The sequence below is a fragment of the Macaca thibetana genome, chromosome 1 (genome assembly GCF_024542745.1).
Source record: "Macaca thibetana thibetana isolate TM-01 chromosome 1, ASM2454274v1, whole genome shotgun sequence".
Lineage (NCBI taxonomy): Eukaryota > Metazoa > Chordata > Mammalia > Primates > Cercopithecidae > Macaca > Macaca thibetana.
The window spans coordinates 49679798-49705150 of record NC_065578.1 but is presented as its reverse complement, the minus strand read 5'-3'; the positions used below and the strand labels follow the sequence as shown (position 1 = coordinate 49705150).

The 25353-nt window shown below is 36.8% G+C and overlaps 1 protein-coding gene across 2 annotated transcripts in view; it reads left to right on the top strand.

Moving 5' to 3' along the window:
- The window catches only part of FAF1 (Fas associated factor 1), a 506672-nt gene that overhangs the window by 451882 nt on the left and 29437 nt on the right, over nt 1–25353 (top strand). For both annotated transcript variants that reach the window (XM_050802190.1, XM_050802198.1), the window contains 3 exons: nt 6775–6855; nt 7922–7999; nt 21908–22123. In XM_050802190.1, the coding sequence (XP_050658147.1) occupies nt 6775–6855; nt 7922–7999; nt 21908–22123 (375 nt within the window). The remainder of the gene's footprint in view (nt 1–6774; nt 6856–7921; nt 8000–21907; nt 22124–25353) is intronic.

Here is a 25353-nt window from a genome sequence, read left to right as displayed (position 1 = left end):
ACCATTTTTTAATTGGCTTGTTTAGTTTCTTTGTTGTTTAGTTGTCAAGAGTTTATTATATATTCTGGATAGTAATCCTTTATCAGACATCACGTGCAAATGTGTTCTGCCATTCTGTGGATTATCTTTCCACTCTCTTGAGTGGAAAAGGTTTAATTTTGATGAAGTATAATTTTTCTGTTTTTTTCTTTTTTACACCTATGCTTTCAATGACATACGAAAGAAATCATTGCCTAATCCATGGTCATGAAGATTTTCACCTATATTTTTATCTAAGAATGATGTGGTTTTAGCTCTTAAATTTGGGTCTTGATTCATTTTAAGTTTTTTTTTTTTAATATGTGGTATGATGACGGTCTAGCTTTATTCTTTTGCATGTGGATATCCAGCTTTCCTAACATCATTTGTTGAGGAGACTGTTCTTTCTTCACTGAATGGTCTTGCCACCCTTGTTGAAGATCAATCCACCATCTGTGTGAGGATTTCTTTCTGGGCTTTCTATTCTGTTTCATTGTTCTGTGTGTCTATCATTATGCCAATACCACAGTTTCAATTACTGTAGCTTTATAGTAAGTTTTGAAATCAGGAAACGTGAGTCTTTCAACTTCGTTACTTTTCAAGATTGTTATTAGGGGTCCCTTGAGACTCTGTATTAATTTTATGATGGTTTTTTCTGTTTCTGTAAAAAATGGCATTGAGATACAGTCATTTGTTTCTTAAAGAGTATTGAGGCTGGGCGCGGTGGCTCACGCCTGTAATCCCAGCACTTTGGGAGGCTGAGGCGGGTGGATCACGAGGTCAGGAGTTCAAGACCAGCCTGGCCAAGATGGTGAAACCTCATCTCTACTAAAAATACAAAAAAAATTTGCCAGTCTTGGTGGCACACGCCTGTAGTCCCAGCTACTCCAGAGGCTGAGGCAGAGAATTGCTTAAACCTAGAGGGGCAGAGGTTGCAGTGAGCCGAGATTGTGCCATTGCACTCCAACCTGGGCAACAGAGTGAGACTCCGTCTCAAAAAAAGAAAAAGAGTTTTGAATAATAAAGTCTATTAATTTACCTATAAAGCTCCCATTTCCAGTTTTGTTTATTCCTTTGTCTAAACACAAAGCCATTCCTTTGTGGTATCCTTTTCCTTTTACCTGAAAGACTTCCTTTAACTTTTACTGTAATACACATACTATTGATGAATTTTTTCAGGTTTTATATGTTTGAAAAGCATTTTACCTTCAGTTTTAAAAAATATTTTCACTGGGTATAGAATTCTGGGGTTAACAGGGTTGTTTTTTTTTTCTTTCTTTCTTTCTTTCTTTCAGTACTTTAGAGATGTTGCCTCACTGTCTTCTCAGTTGCACTGTTTCTGATGAAGTCTGCTGTCATTGTTTCCTGTACATATTATGTCTTTTCTTTTCTCCAGCTGCTTTAAAATTTTTTTTTATTATTAACTTTAAGTTATTTGGTTATGATGTGCCTTGGTGTAGTTTCTTCATGTTTCTTTTGCTTAATGTTTGTTAAGATTCTTGAATCAGTGGCTTTCTCATTTTCATCAAATTTGAAAACATTTCAACCATTATTTCTTAAGGTAACTTTTCTTCCCCTCATCCCCACACCTCATTCCCAGACTCCAACTTCACTTACATTAGGCTGCAGAAGTTATCCCAGAGACAACTTTTTTTTTTTTCTTTTTTGAGATGGGGTTTGATTCTTGTTGCCCAGGCTGTAGTACAATGGTGCAATCTCAGCTCACCGCAACCTCTGCCTCCCAGGTTCGAGCAATTCTCCTGCCTCAGCCTCCCAAAGAGCTGGGATTACAGGCATATGCCACCATGCCCAGCTAATTTTTTGTACTTGGTAGACATGTTTCATCATGGCGGTCAGGCTGGTCTCAAACTCCTGACTTCAGGTGATCCACCCGCCTTGGCCTCCCAAGTGCTGGGATTACAGGCATGAGCCACTGCGCCTGGTCTCCAGAGATGACTTTTATACCTCCTCACCTTGCTTAAGTCCAAAATGAGATCTCTGATCACAGTGGGGCTTCTAGGTTATCAAGACGGATGACCTACCTTGTCAGGTTCTGAATTACCTCATCGTTTATATCTCTCACTTTCAGTTTCCTCTTTATTTCTGGTACCTAGAAACTTCTCTTTCTTTCTTTCTGATATGCTTAGTAATACTTTTAAACATATTTGTTATATTTTACCTATTATCTCTAAGTATTTATATTGAGAGAACTTCAGGTTATCTTGATCTGTATCTCTAGAGATAGATAGCAGGGCCATGTCTCTGTTGACAAGGACCTATTGGTAGAGCAAGGAGCAGAGTATGCATTCTAACCTGGGCATTCAGAAAACCAGTAAATGTTCTATGTGTATATGCATTTGCTAAGTATTTGAAAAAAGTCTATAGCCACTTCAGTTTGATAATTCGGAATTTTGAATTAGTCTTTTAGGAATTAACTGATGATTATTAATCTTTAACACTACTGAGGGTGTAATAAATTACATCTAAATTTCATTTTTTTTGTTAAATTCTTACTTTAGGAACCATTTGGCAACTCATAAAATATTTTATTTTTAATAGACATCATTTTCAGTGAATTGTAGTAAAATTCAATGGCTATTGTCTCGGAGATAGAGGACTATGCTGAACTACCTAGTGTGCCACAGTGGGGAAAAAACAGGCTTTATGGTGAGAATGACTATATTTAAATTCTAATTCTGATACAGATCAGAACTACAGTAAGATATCATCTCATCTCAGTTAGACTGACTTTTATCCCCCAAACAGGGAATAACAAATGTTGGAGAGGATGTGGAGAAAAGGGAACCCTTGTACACTGTTAGTGGGAATGTAACTTAGTACAGCCACCATGGAGAACAGTGTAGAGGTTCCTTTAAAAACTGAAAATAGAGCTACCATATGATCCAGCAATCCCACTGCTGGGTATATACCCAAAGGAAGGGAAATCAGTATATCAAAGAGATATCTGTACTAATATAATTGTTGCAGCATTGTTCACAGTAGCCAAGATTTGGAAGCAACCTAAATGTCCATCAATAGGCAAATAGATAAAGAAAATAATGGTACATATACACAAGAGTACTATTTAGCTGTAAAAAAGAATTAGATCCTGTGATTTGCAACAACATGGATGGAACTGGAGGCCATTATGTTAAGTGAAATAAGTCAGGCACAGAACTACAAACGTTACATGTTCTCACTTATTTGTAGGATGTAAAAATCAAAACAATTAAACACATGGAGATAGAGAGTAGAACGATGATCACCAGAGGCTAGGAAGGGCAGTGGGGTGTGGGAGAAGGTCTGTGGTTAGGGGGAAGGTATAGTGGTTAATGGGTACAAAAAATATGGAAACAGTGAATAATACCAGCCTTTGATAGCACAACAGGGTAACTATAGTCAAAATAATTGTACTTCTAACTGGAATGTTTGTGACAAAGGATAAATGCTTGAGGGGACGGACACCCCATTTACTGTGATGTGATTAATACCCATTGCATGCCTGTATCAAAATATCTCCCATATCCCATAAATACATTGACCTACTATGTACTCCAAAAAATATTTTTAACTAAAAATAAGTAAATTATAGTTCTGGTACTTCCTAACTCATTATAATACTCAAGATAGAAAATATATTTAAATAAAAGTTACTAGATTGAAGAATACTTACAGGCTCCTGAATTTCTGGTATATAACTGTTGAGCACTGATAATTCCATTTATTTATCCAACAAATATATATTTTAGATGCTTGTCATATGTAAGATAGTACACTAGATGCTACAGGAAATACAAAGACATATGAAATAGAGTCTTTTACCCCTGGGAGTGTACAGCTCAGGTAGGGAGCAGTGAGACAAATACACAAATGAGTGTAGCACAGCACAATATGAGAGCAGTGACAAGTATGTTACAAAGAAAGCTACCTACTGGGGCCATTACTTACTTCTGAGCAATCCAACTTCTCACTTTGGTGTGACAAGGAGTGTTTGAATAACAAGTAACCCAAGCCATAGTCTAGGCAACACTTAAGACCTGTTTCTGAATCTCATAATCTAGCGGTTCTACCTCCACCCAATCAATGTGTAAAAATTTCTAGTTACTTTGGTATGCCCTCTTAGATTTAGCAAAGGGAACCTCTACAAGGACAATATTTGTAGGACACAAGATAAGTTCCAGAGGCAAATCTACAGGTTATGAGAACAAATTTATACATTAAGTGTTAACTACAATACCTGGGATTTTCTAAAAAATCTAATAATGTAGAATAATATGGGGGAAACACATAAGCAGTTTTCTTTCTCAAAACTGGAGATGACTCTGAAGAGGACAGTTGGAGAGGCAAGTATAAAATCTGAGGAGCAGATAAGAAGAAATGATAACTATTCACCAACAACTACCAAACATACAAGAAGCTATGACCATGATAAATTTAGGAAAATTCATCCTGAGCCACATGCCAAAGCCAGCCCATCTATCAGGATGGTCAGGAAGAGCTGTGAGCAAGGTAAAGAACATACACCAGGTGCCACATTTCATGGCAGAGATCCCTGTATTTTATGGCCTTTCATATCTGCTGTAGTCTGTTTTTCAGCAGAGCTGTTTACTTAGAATGCTTTTATTATAAACCATATTTGTGATCAAAGGGCTTCCAGCTGTGATTGCTTTTAGAAGGTCCATTTTTTATGTGTACATAGTGGCATAACAAGTCATTCCTGCCCAGCCAGTCAATTTCAGACTCAGATTGGGCCAGCCATTTTGTAGATGAGCTATATCTTTTTCTTTAATTTTTGCTGTAGACAATAAGTATTTTATGCCTGGGAAGATAATTCATTTATTTAACATATGCTTATTAAACACCTCCCAAAGACTAGGCAGTATGTAGAATACAGACATATGTAATATAGACAAGTTCTCTGCCTTTGTGGAGCTTACAGTGTCATGGGGTAGTTTCACATTAAATAAATAATTACATGATAATGAATTACAGTTATGGTAAGTGCTTTAGAGGGAAAGTACAGAATGTTGTGAGAAGCTTTAAATAACTTGAAAGGGTGAAGTCAGGAAAGTAAGGTCAAATTAAAATTTTAAACATCTTGTGCATTTCCCCCATTTAAAATATAGAAAGGTAAGATTATTCTCATAGTTGGTTGATTACATTCAAGAGATATCTAAATTTGAAAAGATAGACTTATCCACAGAGGCATAGGATCCTTAGGAGTTTAACCCTTGGCTGGGCGTGGTGACTTACGCCTGTAATCCTAGCACTTTGGAAGGCCAAGGCAGGCAGATCACTTGAGGTCAGGAGTTTGAGACCAGCCTGGCTAATATGGTGAAACTCCATCTCTACTAAAAATACAAAAATTAGCTGGGCATGATGCTGGGTGCGTGTAATCCCAGCTACTCGGGAGGCTGAGGCAGGAGAATCACTTGAACCCAGCAGGCTGAGGTTCAGTGAGTGGAGATCGCGCCACTGCCCTCCAGCCTGGGTGACAGAGCAAGATTCCCCCTCAAATAAAAAAAAAGTTTAATCCTTTTTAGATGTCTGAAAGGGTAGACATCAGTTTTAACATGGTTTTTCATATTTTGTACTATAGCAATTAGCTTCAGGCCAGCAACATCTAATTCTTTCTAATTTTTATTTGAAAGATTAGGAAGCAATGAAATGTTCCTATTCATACCAGAGCTTTTAAGAATTAATTGAATTATCGGAACTAGAAAATGTATTAGGCTTCAGGAATAAGGCCAGTCTTGATTAGGTATTTCACCTAAGAGAATGCTGAGCATATATTCAGCCTTGAGTAAGCATATATTGGGGAGACAAAAAGTGAGAAATTAGCTATGAAATTTCCAGTTTTATAGGTCACAAATATTGGTGACTTTATATGGTTCTGCCTAATAAATAAATGACCAAAAAGGGAACCTACACCCTAGTGTGGACAGGTGTAGGTATTTATTATTAAAGTTAAGTATATATGTATATATTGTCTATACTTCTGACTATAACAGATGAGAAATTCTGTTCATGAATTAACTTTTAATTTTAAATGAATTTGTGATTTAAATATGGGCAGATGGTATAATCACTTCAGAAGCTAAAAATATTCTAAGAGATTTTCAACTTAGATAACTTTTGTTATTCACACTTCATGAGTGTGAATGTAATGGGGAAATACTTAACTGGTAACCAGAGCTTTAGTGGTGTGGTGTGGTGTGGTATGGAATGAGGTTAACCAGAGTATTTTGCTTTCGGCCTCTTTCTACACTGATCCAGGGATTACTTCCTAGTCTTTGTTCTCCCTCTCAGTCCTTAGTTCCAATACTGACAGTCTCCAAGTTTATCTCAGAAAAATCAGGAGAAAGGGAGAAGAGAACTAATAATGAAAATGAACTAAGTGCCAGGTCCTTTGCTAGATAGTTTATATATTATTGCACTTAATTCTCACAGTGACCCTGTAAGACAAATATTATTTCTGTTTTGCAAGTGAGGAGACTGAGACCTGGAGAAGTTAAATAACTTATACAAAGTCACACAGTTTATAGAGTTAGGATTCAAATATTCTTATTTCCACTATGTACCATGCTGCTCATCTTACTGTTTGTTTGCTTATTTATGTCCTATACACTTTAAAAGTCTCTTATTTAATTGTAAGTTCATATAGGAGTAAAAAAAGAGGATTACCATTAGTTTTTTTCCCTTTTTTTCAAAAAAAATAGTAATATGTCAAAAAATGCTTCAATCTTTTTCTTTAAGGATGAACGTGAAGCCAGAGAAAATGTGAAGAGAGAGCAAGATGAGGCCTATCGCCTTTCACTTGAGGCTGACAGAGCAAAGGTAGGCTTGGTCAGGTACTTCTGGGATAAATAACTCAATTGTTCATTATTTAAATGCCAACCCTTTATCACTTTGATCCCTAAAAATATTGGGTTTGCAATAGAGAAAGCTAGATTTAGTTAACAGAAAGAATATAATCCTATCCACGGTTATTAAAGCATGGTTCATTTTGACAAAAATAAAGTTTGTTTCATGAAAAATGAAAACAAAGATGAACCTAGTATCTATTTCATTTGTTTTTTAATTGGTCTATGATAGAACCCAGCAATTTTTAGAAAGCTTTTTAGGTGATTCTCATGTGTAGTCAGGGTTGGGAACTATTGATTTATTGAATAATTCTTAAGTACCTGCTTTTGTGTTGAGCTTTGAAGGAGAGGTGAATGAATTGGCCACAGTTTCTGCTCTCAAAGGAAGTTTCACAATGTGGTAGAGTTGATTAAGTAAAGAACACAAGTAGCTGTAACATAAGCCAAGAATCCTAAGTGTCATAAGGGAAGCACTGAGTTCTGTGAGAGTTCAGTGAGTAGGAGTTTCAGTGGAAACTTTTTTCCAGGTTTTATTTTTTTTGGAGAGCCAGGGAGTGGGACTATACTGGGAATGTTTCAAAGAGGAGATGGTATATGTGAACTGGACAGAAAAAGAGCAGTAGGAGGGAAGAGGAAGCAATATAAGCTAGCATCAAGGGTCCAGAATGCATGGAAAATGGATAGAGGCTGATTAAATAGCTTTAGATTTGGGTACAGGGCAGATAGGAAAGGCCAGAAAGGAAGACCAAAGGATGTCCTGAAGGATCTTGAATGCCACTTTACTCAGAGCTATCAAAGGTGTTTGAATAGGAACCTAACATTATCAGAGACCTATGCTTTGTTTTTGCTTTCCATTCTTGTAGAAAGAAACGTTTCTATTACCACAATATACCTCTGAGTCATGTTGACAATGAGCCTTTGAATGTAACTTACTTTTTCTTTCTTTCCTCTTTTCTTCTTTCTCTTTCCTTATTTCTCTCTTTCTTTCTTTGTAAACAAGTTTGTGTTAAGTGCTTGTTCCTTTTCTGTTTTATCAACAGAGGGAAGCTCATGAGAGAGAGATGGCAGAACAGTTTCGTTTGGAGCAGATTCGCAAAGAACAAGAAGAGGAACGTGAGGTGGGGCATAATTTTAAGAAAAGTTATTCAAAAGTGGGTTGTATTTCCACTGTATTTGATACTGAAGCGTTAATATTTCTTTCTTTCTTTTTTTTTTTTTTTTTTGAGATGAAGTCTTCGCTCTGGCACCCAGGCTGAAGCGCAGGGGTACCATCTCGGCTCACTGTAGCCTCTGCCTCCCAGGTTCAAGTGATTCTCCCACCTCAGCCTCCCAAGTAACTGGGTTTACAGGCGCCCACCACCATGCCTGGCTAATTTTTGTATTTTTAGTAGAGACAGGATTTCACCATGTTGGCCAGGCTGGTCTCAAACTCGTGACCTGAAGTGATCCGCCCGCCTTGGATTTCCAAAGTGCTGGCATTACAGACGTGAGCCACTGCGCCCAGCTGCGAAACTGTTAATATTTCTTACAACTTATTTCTCTCTACTTTTCCTAGACTCATTTTAGTATGGAAGACCTAACATTTTCTTAATCATTCCTGATCTGTTGTATGGAACTCTTAGAAAACTTGATCTTGTACTAGATTCATGATTTTCTATAATCTTCCCCTTTTGTTGCCAACAGATATTTGTTGACAAATATTTCTCATCCTTCCTAAGTGTTGTTTCACCCTAAGAATAGAAATATTATATCTCTACTCCCTTTCACAGGCTTCACTTTACCCACCAAAAGATACTGTGAGTTACTTTCGTAACATTTTGCTTTTAGCCCCCAAATGTGGGAAATTCACTTAGCTTCATAGATTTTCTGAGTTCATGTCATGTCCATAGCAATATAGAGGATTTTTCATTCACTCATTTTGCAAACATTTTTGGGATATGTACTATGTGCCCCAAATCTGTTAGGGAACAGTGATGCAGACATGGATCCTGCCCTCCAGAAGTTCCTACTCTTATAAAAATAGAATTATAATACTATATGTAAACATTATTATAGAGGTATGCCTAAGGTACAGTAGGCACAAACAGAATGGGGGTCGAATGACTTCTCAGGCTGGCTTCGTAGAAAAGAACATTCAGAACTTTTTTTTAGATGTAGGATTAATGGCAAGATTGACTTATAAAAAGAGGAAGCCATCTAACAAGCAATGGAAAGACCTGAAGGGCCCTAACTGGGGTTGAGGAAAACTCTGTTAGTTACTACTCTCAGTCAAAGTATGCCACCACTTTCACTTGTTTAACGAATGTTTTTTGAAGAAGACCTGTGCTGAGCACTGCAAGGGAAACAGGATAATAAAATGTTTTCTGCCTATAAGAAGATATTACATCTTAGAGGGAAAATACAGGCTGTCTAGGAGTAACAGGAAATGAAGAAAAAATGTGCTAAATGACATAGAAATAAAAGCAAAATACTTAGAGAGTTCAAGGCCAAAGGAAAAATTTTTTACAGCTGAGATAATCAGACAATGTACAGAAGAAGTAATATTGGAGTCAGGTCTTGAAAGATATGTGAAACTTAACTGTTTGGAAATCAAAGTTTATTCATGTCAAAACTCTTATGAGTATGTATCACATACATACAAGATATTGTGCCTGACAAACCTTAGTCTCTGTACTCTGAGGACTATCAATAATGGAAGGTAAAAAATATTTTGTTGAGTGTCTTCTGTGTACTAAGTAATCTGCTAGCTGCTTTACATATGCTTATCAATTAACCATTAAAACAAGCTACAGGGTTAGAGATTTATCTTTATAAGTGAGAAAACTGAAGTTCATTGAGGAGTTACATGTACAGAAATGAGAACAGCTGAGATTCTCATCCAGGACTTTATGACTATAAAGCTCTTTCTCATACTCCATTCCAGTACAAAGCCATATATCATTGTGTCTATAGGAGTCATATATGCCAAGTTTCACAGAAGTTTAGATAAGGGAGAGATTAGTCACTATCCTTTTAAGCTATTTCAAGCAATATAGTTTAGGATTCTTGCTGCTTTATGCTGTTGTTCACACATGCACACTCTTGCTCTGTGTGTGTTTGTGTGTGTGTATCTGTGTATTAGTATATCGTCAACCATACTGGCTTGCCAAAATGTCAAGGGTACCCAATTAACTCAATGATCTGGATCTAGAGCTTGGCAGCATATGTAATTTCATCTGATGATTTACCTAATTTACCATGAGCTGAAACTTTCTCTCTTTCTAAATGTAGATAAAGTCCATCATCTTACAGAAGACCCTGTCAACACCTTTTTGCATAATTCAATATATATATTCCAGCTGTTAACCTGTGAGAGGTTGGGGTACAGTGGGAGAGAGGACAGGTTATATTTTGCACCTAGTCATTACTTAAATTTTTCTATTGATATGCTCCCATAAAAGGCAAGTTTGGATAATACTATGCACTCTATTCTTCCTCAACCAAGTGTCACAAAGGCTCTTATAAATCCCAGCATTAAGAAACGGTTTATTTTCATTTAGTCCAATCTTGTCTAAACTTATTTGCCCCTTTTTTTAATGGAACAACAATTAACATATCATGGCATCCTAGTGTATCACAAACCACTGTTTGGAAAAAGCTGGTATTGTGCAACCTCTGAAGAAACTAAGACCCAGAAAGATTATATGGTTTACCTATGGTCACCAAACTGGTTGAACACATAATCTGGATCAGAAGCCAGGTCACCTGACTTTTCATAGCAACACTACCTGTCTTCTAACTGGAAATCCTAACCCATATAATTACATTGAAAAACAAGAGTACTTTTATTGTTTTGATTATCTTCAATATTCTAAGATCCTTTAGAAAAAAAGAAGTATTGAACAGTCAAATCACCTTGATTGCAGGGAAATTCCTTAATGGTTAGCCTCATTTTGCTGTGCAATAACTGTTGGAGTGAAATCAAAAATCTAGAAAAGCATATTGATCTGGTCATTGGCCCTAATAAGGTGAAAGGCTATTCTGAAGGAAAAACAAACAACAGCAAAGATCTCCCCCATTTTATTAATTTATATATGTACTTATTCTTTCCAAAATCAGCTTCAAGAAACTTACATGATGAATACATGCAATTAAAAGGGATTACATATGTAACAAACCTGCACGTTATGCACATGTACCCTACAACTTAAAGTATAATAATAATAAATTAATTAAAAAAAAAAAAAAGAAAGAATAGATATAGAAATAAAGGAAAAGGACAAAGGAAGATAATGCCAAAGATAAGACTTAACACGTTGACAACAGATAATCTAGCATAGGTACCAAATCCATGTGATAGGGTGCTGTACGTTTGTTCCACATGTACCATAAAATCTGTTCTATACTTACCTTGGGCCAAAACAAAGGAAAATATGATAGTTTACAAGTTTTACTTTGTGCATAACATCAGATCTAAAGGCTAGTTTCTCAGAAAGTTTCCACATTTTCTAGCACTGAGATTTTAGAGCAACGTTTCCTGTATTCCTATTCAAGAGTAAGCTGTGCAATGTGGTAAATACAAATCCCAACTATATCTAATAGCTACTGTGACAATGGCAAGTTATGTATGACAGCGCCTTAAAACTTTTTAAATGTCATAAGGCTAAAGCACAATATAGTAAAATCATCCCTGCAAAGGCCCAAATAATACATTTTTTCTGATTAAGGGATGGACTTTATAGTAACTAGAGAAATGTGTGAACTATCTATACTCCAAGAAAGCCTTCCCGAGTACTACTTTTTTCTGTGGAGTTTTTGGTAAGCAGAGAAATTTTCAGCTAAGGTTTTTGACTCTCAGATCTTTTATTCACTCAATATTTAGCAAATATTTAGTTAATCTCCTTCTGTGTGCAAATTATTAAATCAGGTGCTGTGGACTTTATGCTATAGATGTGAGGCATAGTCCAGCCCTCAAGGAGTTTTCATTTCACCTTCACAACCACTCTACAAAATTGGTAATATGGTTTGGCTCCGTGTCCCCACCCAAATCTCATGTTAAATTGTAATCCCCACATGTTGAAGGAAAGGCCTGGTGGCAAGTGATTGGATCATGGGGTGCTCTTTCCCCTTGCTGTTCTCATGATAGAGTTCTCACAAGATCTGATGGTTTAAAAATGTGGCACTTCCTCCATTGCTCTCTGTCTCTCTCCCCTGCCACCATGTGAAGAAGGTCGTTGCTTCCCCTTCACCTTCCACCGTGATTGTAAGTTTCTTGAGGCCTCCCAGTCATCCTTCCTGTTAAGCCTATGAGTCAGTTAAACCTCTTTTCTTCATAAATTACGCAGTTTCAAGTCAGTTTTTTGGTTTTTGGTTTTTGGGTTTTTTTTTTTTTTTTTTGAGACTGAGTCTCGCTCTGTTGCCCAGGCTGGGGGTGCAATGGCGCAGTAGCACAATCTCGGCTCACTGCAACCTATGCCTCCTGGGTTCAAGTGATTCCCCTGCCTCAGCCTCCTAAGTAGCTGGGATTACAGGCACCTGCCATCATGCCTGGCTAATTTTTTGTATTTTTAGTAGGGAGAGAGTTTCACCATGTTAGCCAGGATGGTCTTGATCTCCTGACCTCATGATCTGCCTGCCTCGGCCTCCCAAAGTGCTGGGATTACAGGCGTGAGCCACCGCGCCCAGTCTCAGGTAGTTCTTTATAGCAGTGTGCAAACAGACTGATACAATTGGTGAGGATTATTACTGTTTTACAGAAGATGAGAGTAAGATCATAGCAGGATTTAAAAGCCTATTTTTAGCCAAACACAGTGGCACACACCTGTAATCCCAGCTACTTGGGAGGCTGAGGTGGGAGGATCAGTTGAGCCCAGGAGTTCAAGGCCAGCCAGAGCAACATGGCAAGACCCTGTCTGTATTTTAAAAAATAAATAAATAAAAGTAAATAATAGTAATTTTAGAAAGATATTTTTAAGCCTGCTTTAAAATTTTTACCTAACATAAGCCTGATGAAAGCAGAACCAGAGCTTCTATCCAGTATTCATTCTACTTATTACTCCAGATTCAAAGAATGAAGTTGGGACCATAAACTGGTTATTAAGGTAAAACTGCTCTTTATAATTTGTATTTTTATCTTATGTAAGTTGCTTTTGTCCACACTGGGCCATAATAATAATCATCCCTGTCATCATCATCATTGGCATCATCACCACTATCTATTGCACAATTAATATGTGCTAAACTCAGTGGTGATCACTTTATAGGCATTAATTATCTTACTGAATTTTTACAATTCAATAAGGTAGGTGCCAATACATAAATATACCTTATTATAATTATGGAGACTATATATCCACAATTTCTTCAATAGTTCCAGTTTGAAGTGTTCCGTTGTTCTCATGAACCATTAAAACAGACCAGAAATTCTAGCTTCATGGTGTCCAAATCACAGGGTACAGGCTTTTCTTTATATCCAGAAGCAACCAAAAGTCATCTATCTGAATTTTGATTTAGGAAATACGATCATTTGCCTTATTTACTTTATCCAGAAATGAGGTCATAATAGTAGTAAGCTATCCATACTCTCCAGGTTGCCAGGAGCAGAGATTGACTGCAGAATCGGGTCAAATCAACTGTCCCTATATGGGATCCATTCTACTCCTTTGTTGATCTCATCCAGTATTATGACTATTATATTGACTATATTATATTGTCTATACGTTTGACTCCCAGATTTGTATTTCCAGCTTCTTCCTTTCCTGAACTCCAGACTTGAATATCTAGCTACTGGCCCATCATGTCTACTTAGATGTCTCATATACATCAGAAACTTAATATGTTTTAAATTGCACAACTGATCCTACCCTCCCCACCCAAACCTGCTCTTTCTACAATCTTCCCTCTCAATAAATGGAAAATCTTTCCAGTTGTTAGAGCCACAAACCTTGGAATTATCCTTGACTTCTCTCATTTACATCCATATTTAATGAGCAAATCCTGTGGGCTCTGCAAATATATGCAAAATTTAAATGTTTAACTCCACCACTATCACCCTCATCTAAGCCACCATTGTCTGTTACCTGGATTACTTTGGTAGCCTCCCACCTTGATTCCATGTCTCCATTTTTGCCTTTCCTATAGTCTTAATAAATCCTTTAAAAATCATTTGTCACATCACATCACTTCAAAAACTCACAGTGGCTTACATCTCAAAATAAAACCTGAATTCTTACAGTAATTCTAATCAAATATCTACAAGATTGTAGAGATTGACAAACCGATTCTTAAATTTATATGAAAAAGCAATAGAACTGGAATAGTCTAAACAGTTTTGAAAAAGAAAACAAAGTTGGACATCACCAGAGTGCAAGACTTACTGTAATCAAGACATAGCTGTATTTACAAAAAAATGGACCCATGAGTCAGTGGAGTCCAGAAATAGACCTACACATATATGGTCAATTGATTTTCAACAGAGATACAAAGGCAATTCAATGGAGAAAGGATAGTCTTTTCAACACTTGATGCTGCAACAATTGGATATTCATATCCAAAAAAATCCCATAGAAAACCAGTTTTAAAACACTTCAATTCATATTTTGCATCACAAGCAAAAATTAATTCAAAATCGGTAATAGACATAAATGTAAAATCTAAAACTATTCAAGTCCCAGAAGAAAACATTGGAGAGAATCTTCATGACCTTGAGTTAGGCAAAGATTTCTTAAATCTGATACCAAAGACACAACCTATAAAATAACAAATATCTAAATTAGAAACTTCTACTATTTGTAAAATACTGCTAGAAAATTGAAAAAAACAAGCCATAGACAGGAGAAAATCATATATCTAATGTCCAGAATACATAAAGAACTCTCAAAACTTAGTAATAAGAAAGCAACCCAAGTATTAAAATGGGCAAAATATTTGAAAGACACTTAATCAAAGAAAATATACAGTGCATCAAAATATGCTCAACATTTTTAGCCATTAGGGAGATACAAATTAAAACCACAATATATGTACACCTTTTAGAAAGCTTTTTAAAAGAAAAAGGGAAAATACCAAGTACTGGCAAAGATGAAGAGCAGCTGAACTCTTATACATTAATGATGGGAATGCTAAATAGTACATCCACTTTGGAAATTAGCATGAAACTTTCTTGTAAAGTTAAATATATATATACCCTATGACCCAGCAGTCACACTCCTAGGTATGTATTTACACAAGTGAAATGAAAGTAACAGTAAACTGCTTTCACACAAAGCAGTTTACATTCATACAAAAATATGTATGAAAATGTTTATGGCAGCTTTATTTGTAGTCACGTAAACCTGGAAACAGCTCAGGTGTCCCTCAACTGGAGAAGACGGGTCATCAAACTGTGTGTGTATCTATACAATGGAATACTACTCAGCAATAAATAGTAACAAACTACTGATATATTCAACAACATGGATGAATCTCAAATATCTTATGCTAAGTGAAGGAAGTCATTCATATAACATTTATGGTTATATTTATATAACATTCTGGAAAAGACAAAACTAGGGTCAGAATAAAGATTAGAGGTTAGGAACTAGGGATGAAAAAATTTGAACAGGGAGAGAGGTAACAGAACTCTTCTTTGTTGGTGATGGTAGTTATGCAAATATATGAAAGGATAGAGTTTACTGTATATAAATTATACCTTAATTTTAAAACAGGAAAATAATTATTAATTGTCCTTCCCAAAGCCATAGATGATCTAATCACCCCTCTCTTTTATTTCCACTGTAACTTTAACTCCTACCCCTCTCCCCTTGCTCATTCCGTTCCAGCCATATTGGCTGCCTTGCTATTCTTCAATCAAGCCAGGCACCTGGGCCTTGTTACTTACTGTGACTCCTGCGTATAATATACTTCTTTTAGATCTAAATATCCATGCGGCACCCTCTTTCCTTTAGACCTTTGCTTACTGAGGTTTACAGTATTTAAATTTTTACCCCTCCCCCTACCTTCTGCCAGCATTCCCTGCACTCCCTCCGTAGCACTCACCACTTTGTGAAAAATGATATACAGTCTTGTGTCACCTAAGGATGGGGAAATGTGTCATTGGCAATTTCGTTGATGTGCGAACATCCTAGACATTACTTATACAAACATAGATAGTATAGCCTGCTACACACCTAGGCTATATGGTATAACCTGTTGCTCCTAGGTTACAAACCTGTGCAGCATGTTACTGTATTGAATACTGCAGGCAACTGTAATACAATGGTAAGTGTTTGTATATCTAAACATAGAACAGGCACAATAAAAAGGATAAAAAGGTACAGTACAAAGGATAAAAAATGGTGCACCTGTGTAGGGTACTTACCGTGAATGGAGCTTGCAAGACCGAAGTTGCTCTGGGTGAGTCAGTGAGCAAGTGGTGAGTGAATATGAAGGCCTAGGACATTATACTACAGCAGACTTTATAATCACTGTACACTTAGGCCACACTAGGTTTACTTATTTTCTTTTTTCAGCAATGAATTAACCTTAGCTTACTATAACCCTTTTACTTTATGTAAACTTAATTTTTTTAACTTTCTGATTATTTTGTAATAACAGCTTAAAACACATATTGTACAGCTATCCAAAATTTTTCTTTCTTTATATCCTTATATATGTTTTTCTCTATTAAAAATTTTTCCTTCTTTTTAAACTTTTTATTAAAAACTAAGATACATGCACGTTAGGCTAGGCCTACACAGGGTCTAGATCGTCAATATCATTGTCTTCCATATTCACATCTTGTCCACTGGAAGGTCTTTGGGGCAGTAACACACATGGAGCTGTCATCTCTTATAACAATGCTTTCTTCTGTAATACCTTCTGAAGGACCTGCCTGGGGTTGTTTTATGGCTAACTTTTCTAAAAAATACATAGAAGGAGTATACCCTAAAATAACGATTGAAAGTATAGTACACTAAATACTAGGCAATAGGAATTTTTCAGCTCCATTATAATCTTATGAGACCTCCATGGTATATACAGTCCATTGTTGACTGAAAAGTCCTTATGTGGCACATACTGTCTCTTCCTATGTGTGTCTTTGTTGTCTTTATCCCTACCCGACTAGGATGTAGGCTCCATTTAGGCAGAATTTTTTATCTATTTTGTTCACTGCTATTTTCCCATCATTTAGAACAATGCCTGACTCATAGAAGATGCTCAGTAAGAATTCATGGAATTAATGAATGTTAGCTTTAGCCTGTTTAACACTGTGCCTCAGCCAGCTATAAACTGTTATTTGTACATACTCATAGAAGCCTAGAGGTTATGTGTGTGTATGTATTTATGTATACATCTGTGTGTGTATAAAAGTAAATTAAGGCAGTCTTTGATTCTTATTGTAAGAGACTATTATGTGTATTATTCTTTCTGTTTAAAAAATGTAACCGTGTAGCGACAGTCTTTTGTGGGTGTCTATTTTCACTGCCTAATTTCACTTCAAAAAATAGCGCCATTTCTCATCCCTCAGATGTGAATGCTTTAAATAGTCACATATTTTTAGTAGAAAAAGAAGTCCCAGATTCGTTCATATTTCTAACTTATACCAGGTTTCCTTGTTTTATTGCAAACCAAAAATAATGCAAATAAACTATATTTGTTGAGCAAATCAAACTGAAGTTTAACACTGTTGTTTACTATGACTCGTTTGAGTGTAGGTGTCCTTTATGTTGTTGTTTTACAACAGTGTTTGCTTACAGGAGGCCCTAGCTCTTAGCCAGTATGTTTGAAACTGAACTACTGATATATTTTTGTTCTTTTTTTGCCAGTAGAACTGTTGGATATTCAAATCTCAAGGTTGCTGATTTGCCTCATATCTCTTCATTGTTTTCCACGTTGGTCCATTGGTGTGGGATATATGAGGTCTGTTTTCTTTCTGGGGAAAAGCCCTGGAGACTGTATACATTGAGGAGCAGACATTGTCTGTACAATGAATGGAGTAATGAGCTACTGTTGTTTATTCTTCTGTAATATAATTGGTTGAATTCAGACAATAGTGTAGCATCTGTTGTTATACTATGCAGGGAAATGTGAAAACAGAAAGCAAGCAGACAGGTGGATTAAAGGGAGAGAATGAGGGAAAACCAAGAAATATCACATTAAGTTTTGATTTAAAGTAGGTGAAAAGGAATAATCATGACAAAAATGATAGCACCAAAAACTGTCATATGTTGATCACTGTATTACGTATAGCATGAGGATCAATGCTCAGCATTTGTCACTGAGTGCTGACCAAGTGTCAGCATTTGCTAAGTGGCGTCAGGGACAGGGCCAAGATGGCCGATTAGAAGCAGAGGCTCCCATCAAAAAGAACCATAATTAGCGTGTGAATCCTGCATCAGCAACCAAAGTATTCAGATTCTCTCATCAGAACTGACTAGGCAGCTGGCGTTATCCACGGAGAGGAAGGAAGAGCAGTGTGGTGTGGCGGCCCACCTAAAAACATTCTGCATCTTATGGAAGGATGCTGTGAGGAAGATGTTATTGGCTCTGTTTCTATGAGGAAACTGAAATTCATAAAGACTGTGATTTGCCTAATTCCCAGGATTTGAATGCATGTCTGCCGTACCCCAAAACCTATGTTTCTAACCATAACATTGCATTTAATTAAAAATTTTTTAACTGCACTGTCAGAAGTCAGAATACTGACTTTAAGGGGAAGTAGTTCCCAGGAAAGGGTATGCTTCTGAGATACTTGATCAGCATTCTGGTTTTACAGATATGTTGACTTTGAAACTTTATCAAGTTGTACACTTAAGATTTGTGTACTTTTTCATATGTGTGGTACACTTTAATAAAAACTTTAAAACAATTACAAAATACATGACTTTGAACAGAAAGGATAAAGCTTTATTCAATACAACACTGACTCAAATTTTGAAAAAAGTTTCAAATATACTTACATAAAATATGCCTGAAAAATTAAGGAAGAGTATCTGGGCGATGAAAAAGTTTTGAAAATAAATAGTAGTGATGGTTGTACAACATTGTGAATTTATTTAATGCCACTGAATTGTACACTTAATGGTTAAAATATTTTAAAAATTAGTGGATATAAACAATCTTGGTGATGGCTATCTTAATGGTGAATCTACAGATTAGTTTTAATGTTTTTCTTTTAATCTATTTTTGCAATGAATTTATATTACTTTTGTAATTGGGAAAAATGTTTTATAATCTCAAAGATATGCTTGTAAAGAACCACCATTGTGGCTGGGCGCAGTGGTTCACACCTGTAATCCCAGCACTTTGGGAGGCCTTGGCAGATGCATCACTTGAGGTCAGGAGTTTGAGATCAGCCTGGCCAGCATGGCAAAACCCCATCGCTACTAAAAATACAAAAATTAGCCAAGTGTGGTGGCACGCGCCTGTAATCCCAGCTACTCAGGAGGCTGAGGTGGGAGAATCGCTTGAACCTGGGAGATGGAGGTTGCAGAGAGCCGAGATAAACTCCAGCCTAGGTGACAGAGCGAGACTCCATCTCAAAAAAAAGAACCACCACTGTTAACTGAGAAATGGATGATCCCATTAACAGTTTAGAAAATGTATATAACTCTAATCCACAGAGGTTTATGCTTAAAAGCAACTCATGGTTTCCCTTTAAGGGACACATGTGGAAAATTAATCTGAACAGTTAATGCAAGGAGGAATCATACCTCAGAGAAAGGAGAAGTAAGATGTTTAATTCTTAGTTACTAGAAGTAGAGGCTATGAGATTCACATTCTTCTAGCATTTATTGAACACCTACTGTGTGCCTATAATCATACTAAGCACTTTCACCTACATTATTTCAGTTAGCATGTCAGTTTATTCCTTCCCTTCCAAGGGCATATTGAGCATCTACTTTGTACTATGCACTATATTTGGAATAAGAAGTAATACATGCTCCCATGCCATTATGGAGCTTGCAGGCTAGTAAGAAGGCCAGGCATTAAATAAATAACTATGGTACTATATAGTGAATGCTGTAATTGGCATATCAACTAGCATTTTATTTTGATATACACAGGTTAATCCATTCATTTGGTTACTAATATATGATAATGTTACTGAAATAGTTTAATAGTTGGAACTATTCAGCTGAAACTCATTGCTGTCACAGAACACCAATATCAGGTAAACTGCCACTCATGCTGTCAGAAAAAAGGGCAAAAGTGACTGAAAAAAAAGCAAAAATATATTTTTAACTGTATTTCTTATGTCTCCATTTCTGGACATCAATTTCCCCACATAAAAAATGAGAGTATTGGGCTGTTTGACAAATGCAGCCCCTTCCAGATCTGATATTCTGTGTAGATCTCTTCCTTATAAGAAAAGCAACTGTCACTGAAGCCTATTATGTGTCAGATGCCATACTGAAAATTTTATATATATTGCCTATATAATTCCCACCTCTCTAATCCCCTATAAGGTAGGTGGTTATTCAGTGCCTCCAGAAGGAAAATAACCTCAGTCATAGGCGAGACTAGCTTTTTCTATACATTGCAGAAATTTTGAATGATTTGAAAAAAATACTTCAGTATTAGAGCCAACCAAATTCACCTGCATGACACAAATTACTTAATTTCTTATCCATACTTGTGTCTGAGCCAACTTTTTCTGTTGGTTATTTTAAACATTTTTTAACAGATAATTTGCATAGGTCAAAATAGGCATATATGCAGGAAACACCAGCTGTCAGCTCTTCCACCTTGTTTCCCCTACCCTCTGTAGGTTACCGTTTCTGTTTCTTTTTATTTGTGTAAGTTTATTACCTCCAAAGAACCAGCTTATTTATTAGCTGACTAGTTTTATATTTCTTGTTTTCCTAAATTATTTACTTATACTTTTATTTTATTATCAGCTTTCCTTCCACTTATTTTATTGGGTTTTTTTTTTCACTAGTTTTAAATTTTTTTTTGTTCCCAGACACTGATAATTCACTAGCTTTTAAAATCTAATTCTTAATTCACTTATTTTTATTCTTTAATTTATAATGGCATGAGAATGTTAAGGCTATGAATTTCCTCAGAGCACTGCTTTAGATGAATTTCATGGATTCTAACATGAAGTCTTTCTCAGGGTTCTAGACAAAAAAGGTTTTAGTAATTTTTATAGATTCCAATGTTATTAGGGACCTCAGAGACCATCTCCTAATGGAATGTCACAAATGCGAAACAATGTAATACTAAAACCTGGATTCAAGCCCACACTAGCCATGAGGCCTTCCAGCAGTTTACTTCACCTGCTTAAGTCAAATGAAGGGTTTGGTCCATCTGTAGGTCCAGAAATCAATGACTAAGATTTGGCCAAATCCCAAAGCGAGTTAGTGGCAAAGCCAGAACTAGGACTGTGGTCTTCTACCAATAAACCCGATATTTGAAGTTCTTTCCATGTTTTAAAACTTTTCTTTTATTGTGGCAAAATATATGTACACTAACTTGCCATTCTTAAGTATACAATTCAGTGGCATTAATTGTATTCACAGTATTATCCAACCACCACCACTATTTCCAAAATGTTTTCATCACCCTAAACAGAATTTCCCCATTCCATTTTGACATAAACATAATAATCCAGTATTCTACAAACTCTGCAGTTACGTCTACTTGAAAAATGTATTTCTCATATAAATATATTTCTGTGTGTGTGTGTCTTTTCTGAATGCATCTAATAGCTTTAATTCATACCCTAGAAAGGTATCAATTGGGTATTTGATATGAATGTCTTTGATCACAAATATCTGAGCCCTTCAGTTAAAAAAAATGCTTTTTCTGTGTAGTTTCCTATATATTTAATAATATGTGTCATTAAGGTGGAATTTATTTTAATTACTTGCCTATTGGGCTAATATTAAGAAAATGAAAAATACATGATTCTATTTTTCAAGCATTAGGCTTGGCTAATAAATGGGGCAGTGACTTTTCTATGAATTTCTAGAAAGCAGCAGCTTTTTCTCTGGTCTCTTCCTCCCCACTCTCCATAGTCCAGTCCTTCCCACATTTTAACACCTGGTTTTTGCTCTCCCTAGGCCATCCGGCTGTCCTTAGAGCAAGCCCTGCCTCCTGAGCCAAAGGAAGAAAATGCTGAGCCTGTGAGCAAACTGCGGATCCGGACCCCCAGTGGCGAGTTCTTGGAGCGGCGTTTCCTGGCCAGCAGCAAGCTCCAGATTGTCTTTGATTTTGTAGCTTCCAAAGGATTTCCATGGGATGAGTACAAGTTACTCAGCACCTTTCCTAGGAGAGATGTAAGTTCCCACACCTATAGCAGGAAGTATATCCCAGTGGGAGATGTGCCATCATTAAAGCTGAACAAAGTAGTTCAAGAAAAGTCCTATGGTTCAGGCAACTACCAGACATCCAGAAGTCCTTCTTTGTTCTGCACATCACTCTGTCCTTAGCCTTTGGAGAAAGTATGGCTTCCCAGGCCAGCAGACATGTGTACCCAGTAGCCTATGTAAGAAATTAGGTACAGATCTTCCTTCCTACCTGTTTTCCCTATTCCATCATTCCAGTCTTTGCCGAGGTCTCATCTGTATTCCTCAAATGAGATATATTCTGTAGACCTTAGAATATACCTGAGAATTGTAAGTTTAACAGCTTAACAGTTAGATATCAGGGTCAACGAATATAGGTTCACTAAGAATGACTCATGCAAAACAGAAAGTATTTTGTGATTTGATAGTCTTACTATACCCTAGGAGGTTACAGAGGGTGACCTGTATTCACTGTGTGCTTGCATTACAGCACAATATTTGATAGTCTCTCATAGTATTCTGGGGCAAAGTAAAGAGATATAGATGTGTTAGATTCATTGCTGATTAAATGGTTGCATCCAAAAAATGTTAACCACCATTTCCTTGTAGGGAACCAAGAGGCTCTGTATTTAATCTTTTATTACTTACCATATTTATTAGCAACCTACATGAAGACTTTATCAGATTTATAGGTTATGAAAAATAAGATTCAAGAAAATCTTAAAATACTGAAACTTACACAAAATGAAGCTGCAGAAATTTTACAGAAACGTGTAGAAATAGATTCCTTTAGTAGAGGTTATGGTTGAATTAAGCTGAATACACATTAATAACATGTTGTGGCTGCCAACAAAACAGCTAGCTCCTGTTTTAGAGGTGTAATCCCAACCAGAGGTTAACTTAATGGTCCTGTTTAACTCTGCACTAAGATAAACTACCCCTGGGTAATGGGTGCACCAAAATCTCACAGATCACCACTAAAGAACTTACTCATGTAACAAAATACCACCTGTTCCCCAAAAACCTATGGAAATAAAAAATTTAAAAAAAAAAAAAAAACTACCCCTGAAATAGTCTTTAGGCTTCACGCTGAAAAACGAAGCCTGAAGAAATAGGAGCAGGGCTGGTAGGAAGGTGAGGGAGCTGCAAATCGTGTCATTTAAGGAACATTACCTCTAAAGAAGGAAGGACCATGGGAGATGTGATTGTTGTCTTCAGCTACTTGAAGGCATGCCTTGTAAAAGAGGGATCTGATTTTTTGAGGCTCCAGGGGCAGAACTGGGACCAATGAGTTGAAAGTTACATGAGACAAAATTTGGCATAGTGTAACAAAGCATTTTATAAGAAAGGAATATGTTGTGTCGTGAAGTGTTAATTTTCCTATCATTGGAGATTACCAAGTACTACTCTTTTCAGGAATAACAGATATATATGGAGAGGGATTCATCCCTGGTATTCCTGCTTGATATGGGATGGGACTTAGACTTCCTTAGCTCTAAAATATACAGTAAATATTCTGTGATTCCATTATGATCTAGGCGTAGTAACCTAGCATACAAAAACCAAGAATTTCATTAAGGCACATCTGAGTCTCTCACATTGGCTGTCAGGTTTACAGGATAGAGAGAGAAACTAGTAATATCCCCTCTGGGTGGAATGAGGATCTTGCCACTTATTTCTAAGCCCAGGAGACTGTAGTGGAACCCAGGTGCTGACTATTGTTCCTTTTTCACTGGTCCTGCCTCCTGCTCCAAGGTCATTCCCTTTATTTGTATATAAGGCACACAAACATGCACAAGGAAACACAGGCCTGCATATGTTCTTACCACACAGCCAAGTATGAAAACTACCTTAACTTCTGTCACTGAAGTTGAACTCTCAGTGTGTGAACATTTAACAAAGAACCAATATCAAAGGGTTCAAGATCAGCCTGGTTCTCATACTTTATGTTCTGTGATGAAAATCTCACCTCAGAGAACTCAAAAAACTTAGGAGCTAAGTTTGCCCTTCCCAACCCTTAGTTTTAAGTCACTCCCTTTCTGAATGGGTCTCGTCTTTAAAAATGGAAGTACTGGAAGAAATAGACTTTCTGCATTTTAAAATTAAACTTTTTCTTTCAAATTAATTTTTAAAGCTTATTACTGACAGGGATGGGGTGAAAATATCTTAAAAGAAGCTAGGCTTTTTGATCACTATTAAGAACCTCTTTCCACGGGGTGAAACTCTGAACTGTGGAAAGTTGCTGTTGAAAGGAAACTGGGGAGATGTGATGTGAAATGCAGAGTGTTCTTGGGCCTGTGACTATCTCCCTGCAGTTGCCAGCATAGTGCTTCATACATAAGCATCAGTAACTGTTGTTGAATGTTAATAAGCTCGGACTCCCCTAATCTCTGGTTCCAGAATGAACAGAGAGGCTGGTCCAAATGAGAACAGATGCTCTAGGCCCACCCAGATTCCAGACTTAAACTAAGAAAGCCCACCCAAGACTCTTTAGGCCTCCTAGAGCCAGGGGTGGGGTGAGAGTTAAAGGCCCTTCATTCTTCTCTGAATTCTCTTTCAAGTCAAATGACTAGTGTTTTTGCAAGGCTATTCTGTAACAGCCATCTGTGTGTCCTAGGATTAGGATCTAATTTGTAAAAGTCATCTTAAATTACAGCCAAACTAAAGACTGTTAAAAAGCACATCTTAAGGCCTTGCCTTTTTAATAACAAATAATATAAGCCTTAACTCTAGGAGTCTTAATTGTGTCTTCAGCCTTTTCTCCACAAAGCAGAGACTGGTTTCTCAGCAGAGGAACCAGTTAAGTGTTCTTCTGTACCTCCCATGCCTGCCACCCGCCCCCAACCAAAACAATACTTCATGTTAAGATTTCTCAGCTGTCTAACCATTTAGTAAATGTCTGCTGAGCATACTTCCCTGAACTGAACACTGTAGGACAACCAAAATAGCCGCAGACATAGGCCTTCCCCAGAAACGCTGATTCAAGTTGTGGAAGCAATGAGTTACTTGGTTTTGGGGGGTGTGTGTGTGTGTGTGTGTGTGTGTGTGTGTGTGTGTTTTCCCCAATTTTGCTAATAACAGTTACCAAGAGAAGGAGTAGTATTTATTTCCAGAACTCTACCTCTTGGACATGTTAGAGCCGTGTGAACATCAGTGGTCCATTTGCCTTACTTGGGCATTGCCTTGGAAATGAGGTAGTTGAGTCCTAAAAGCTGTATAAT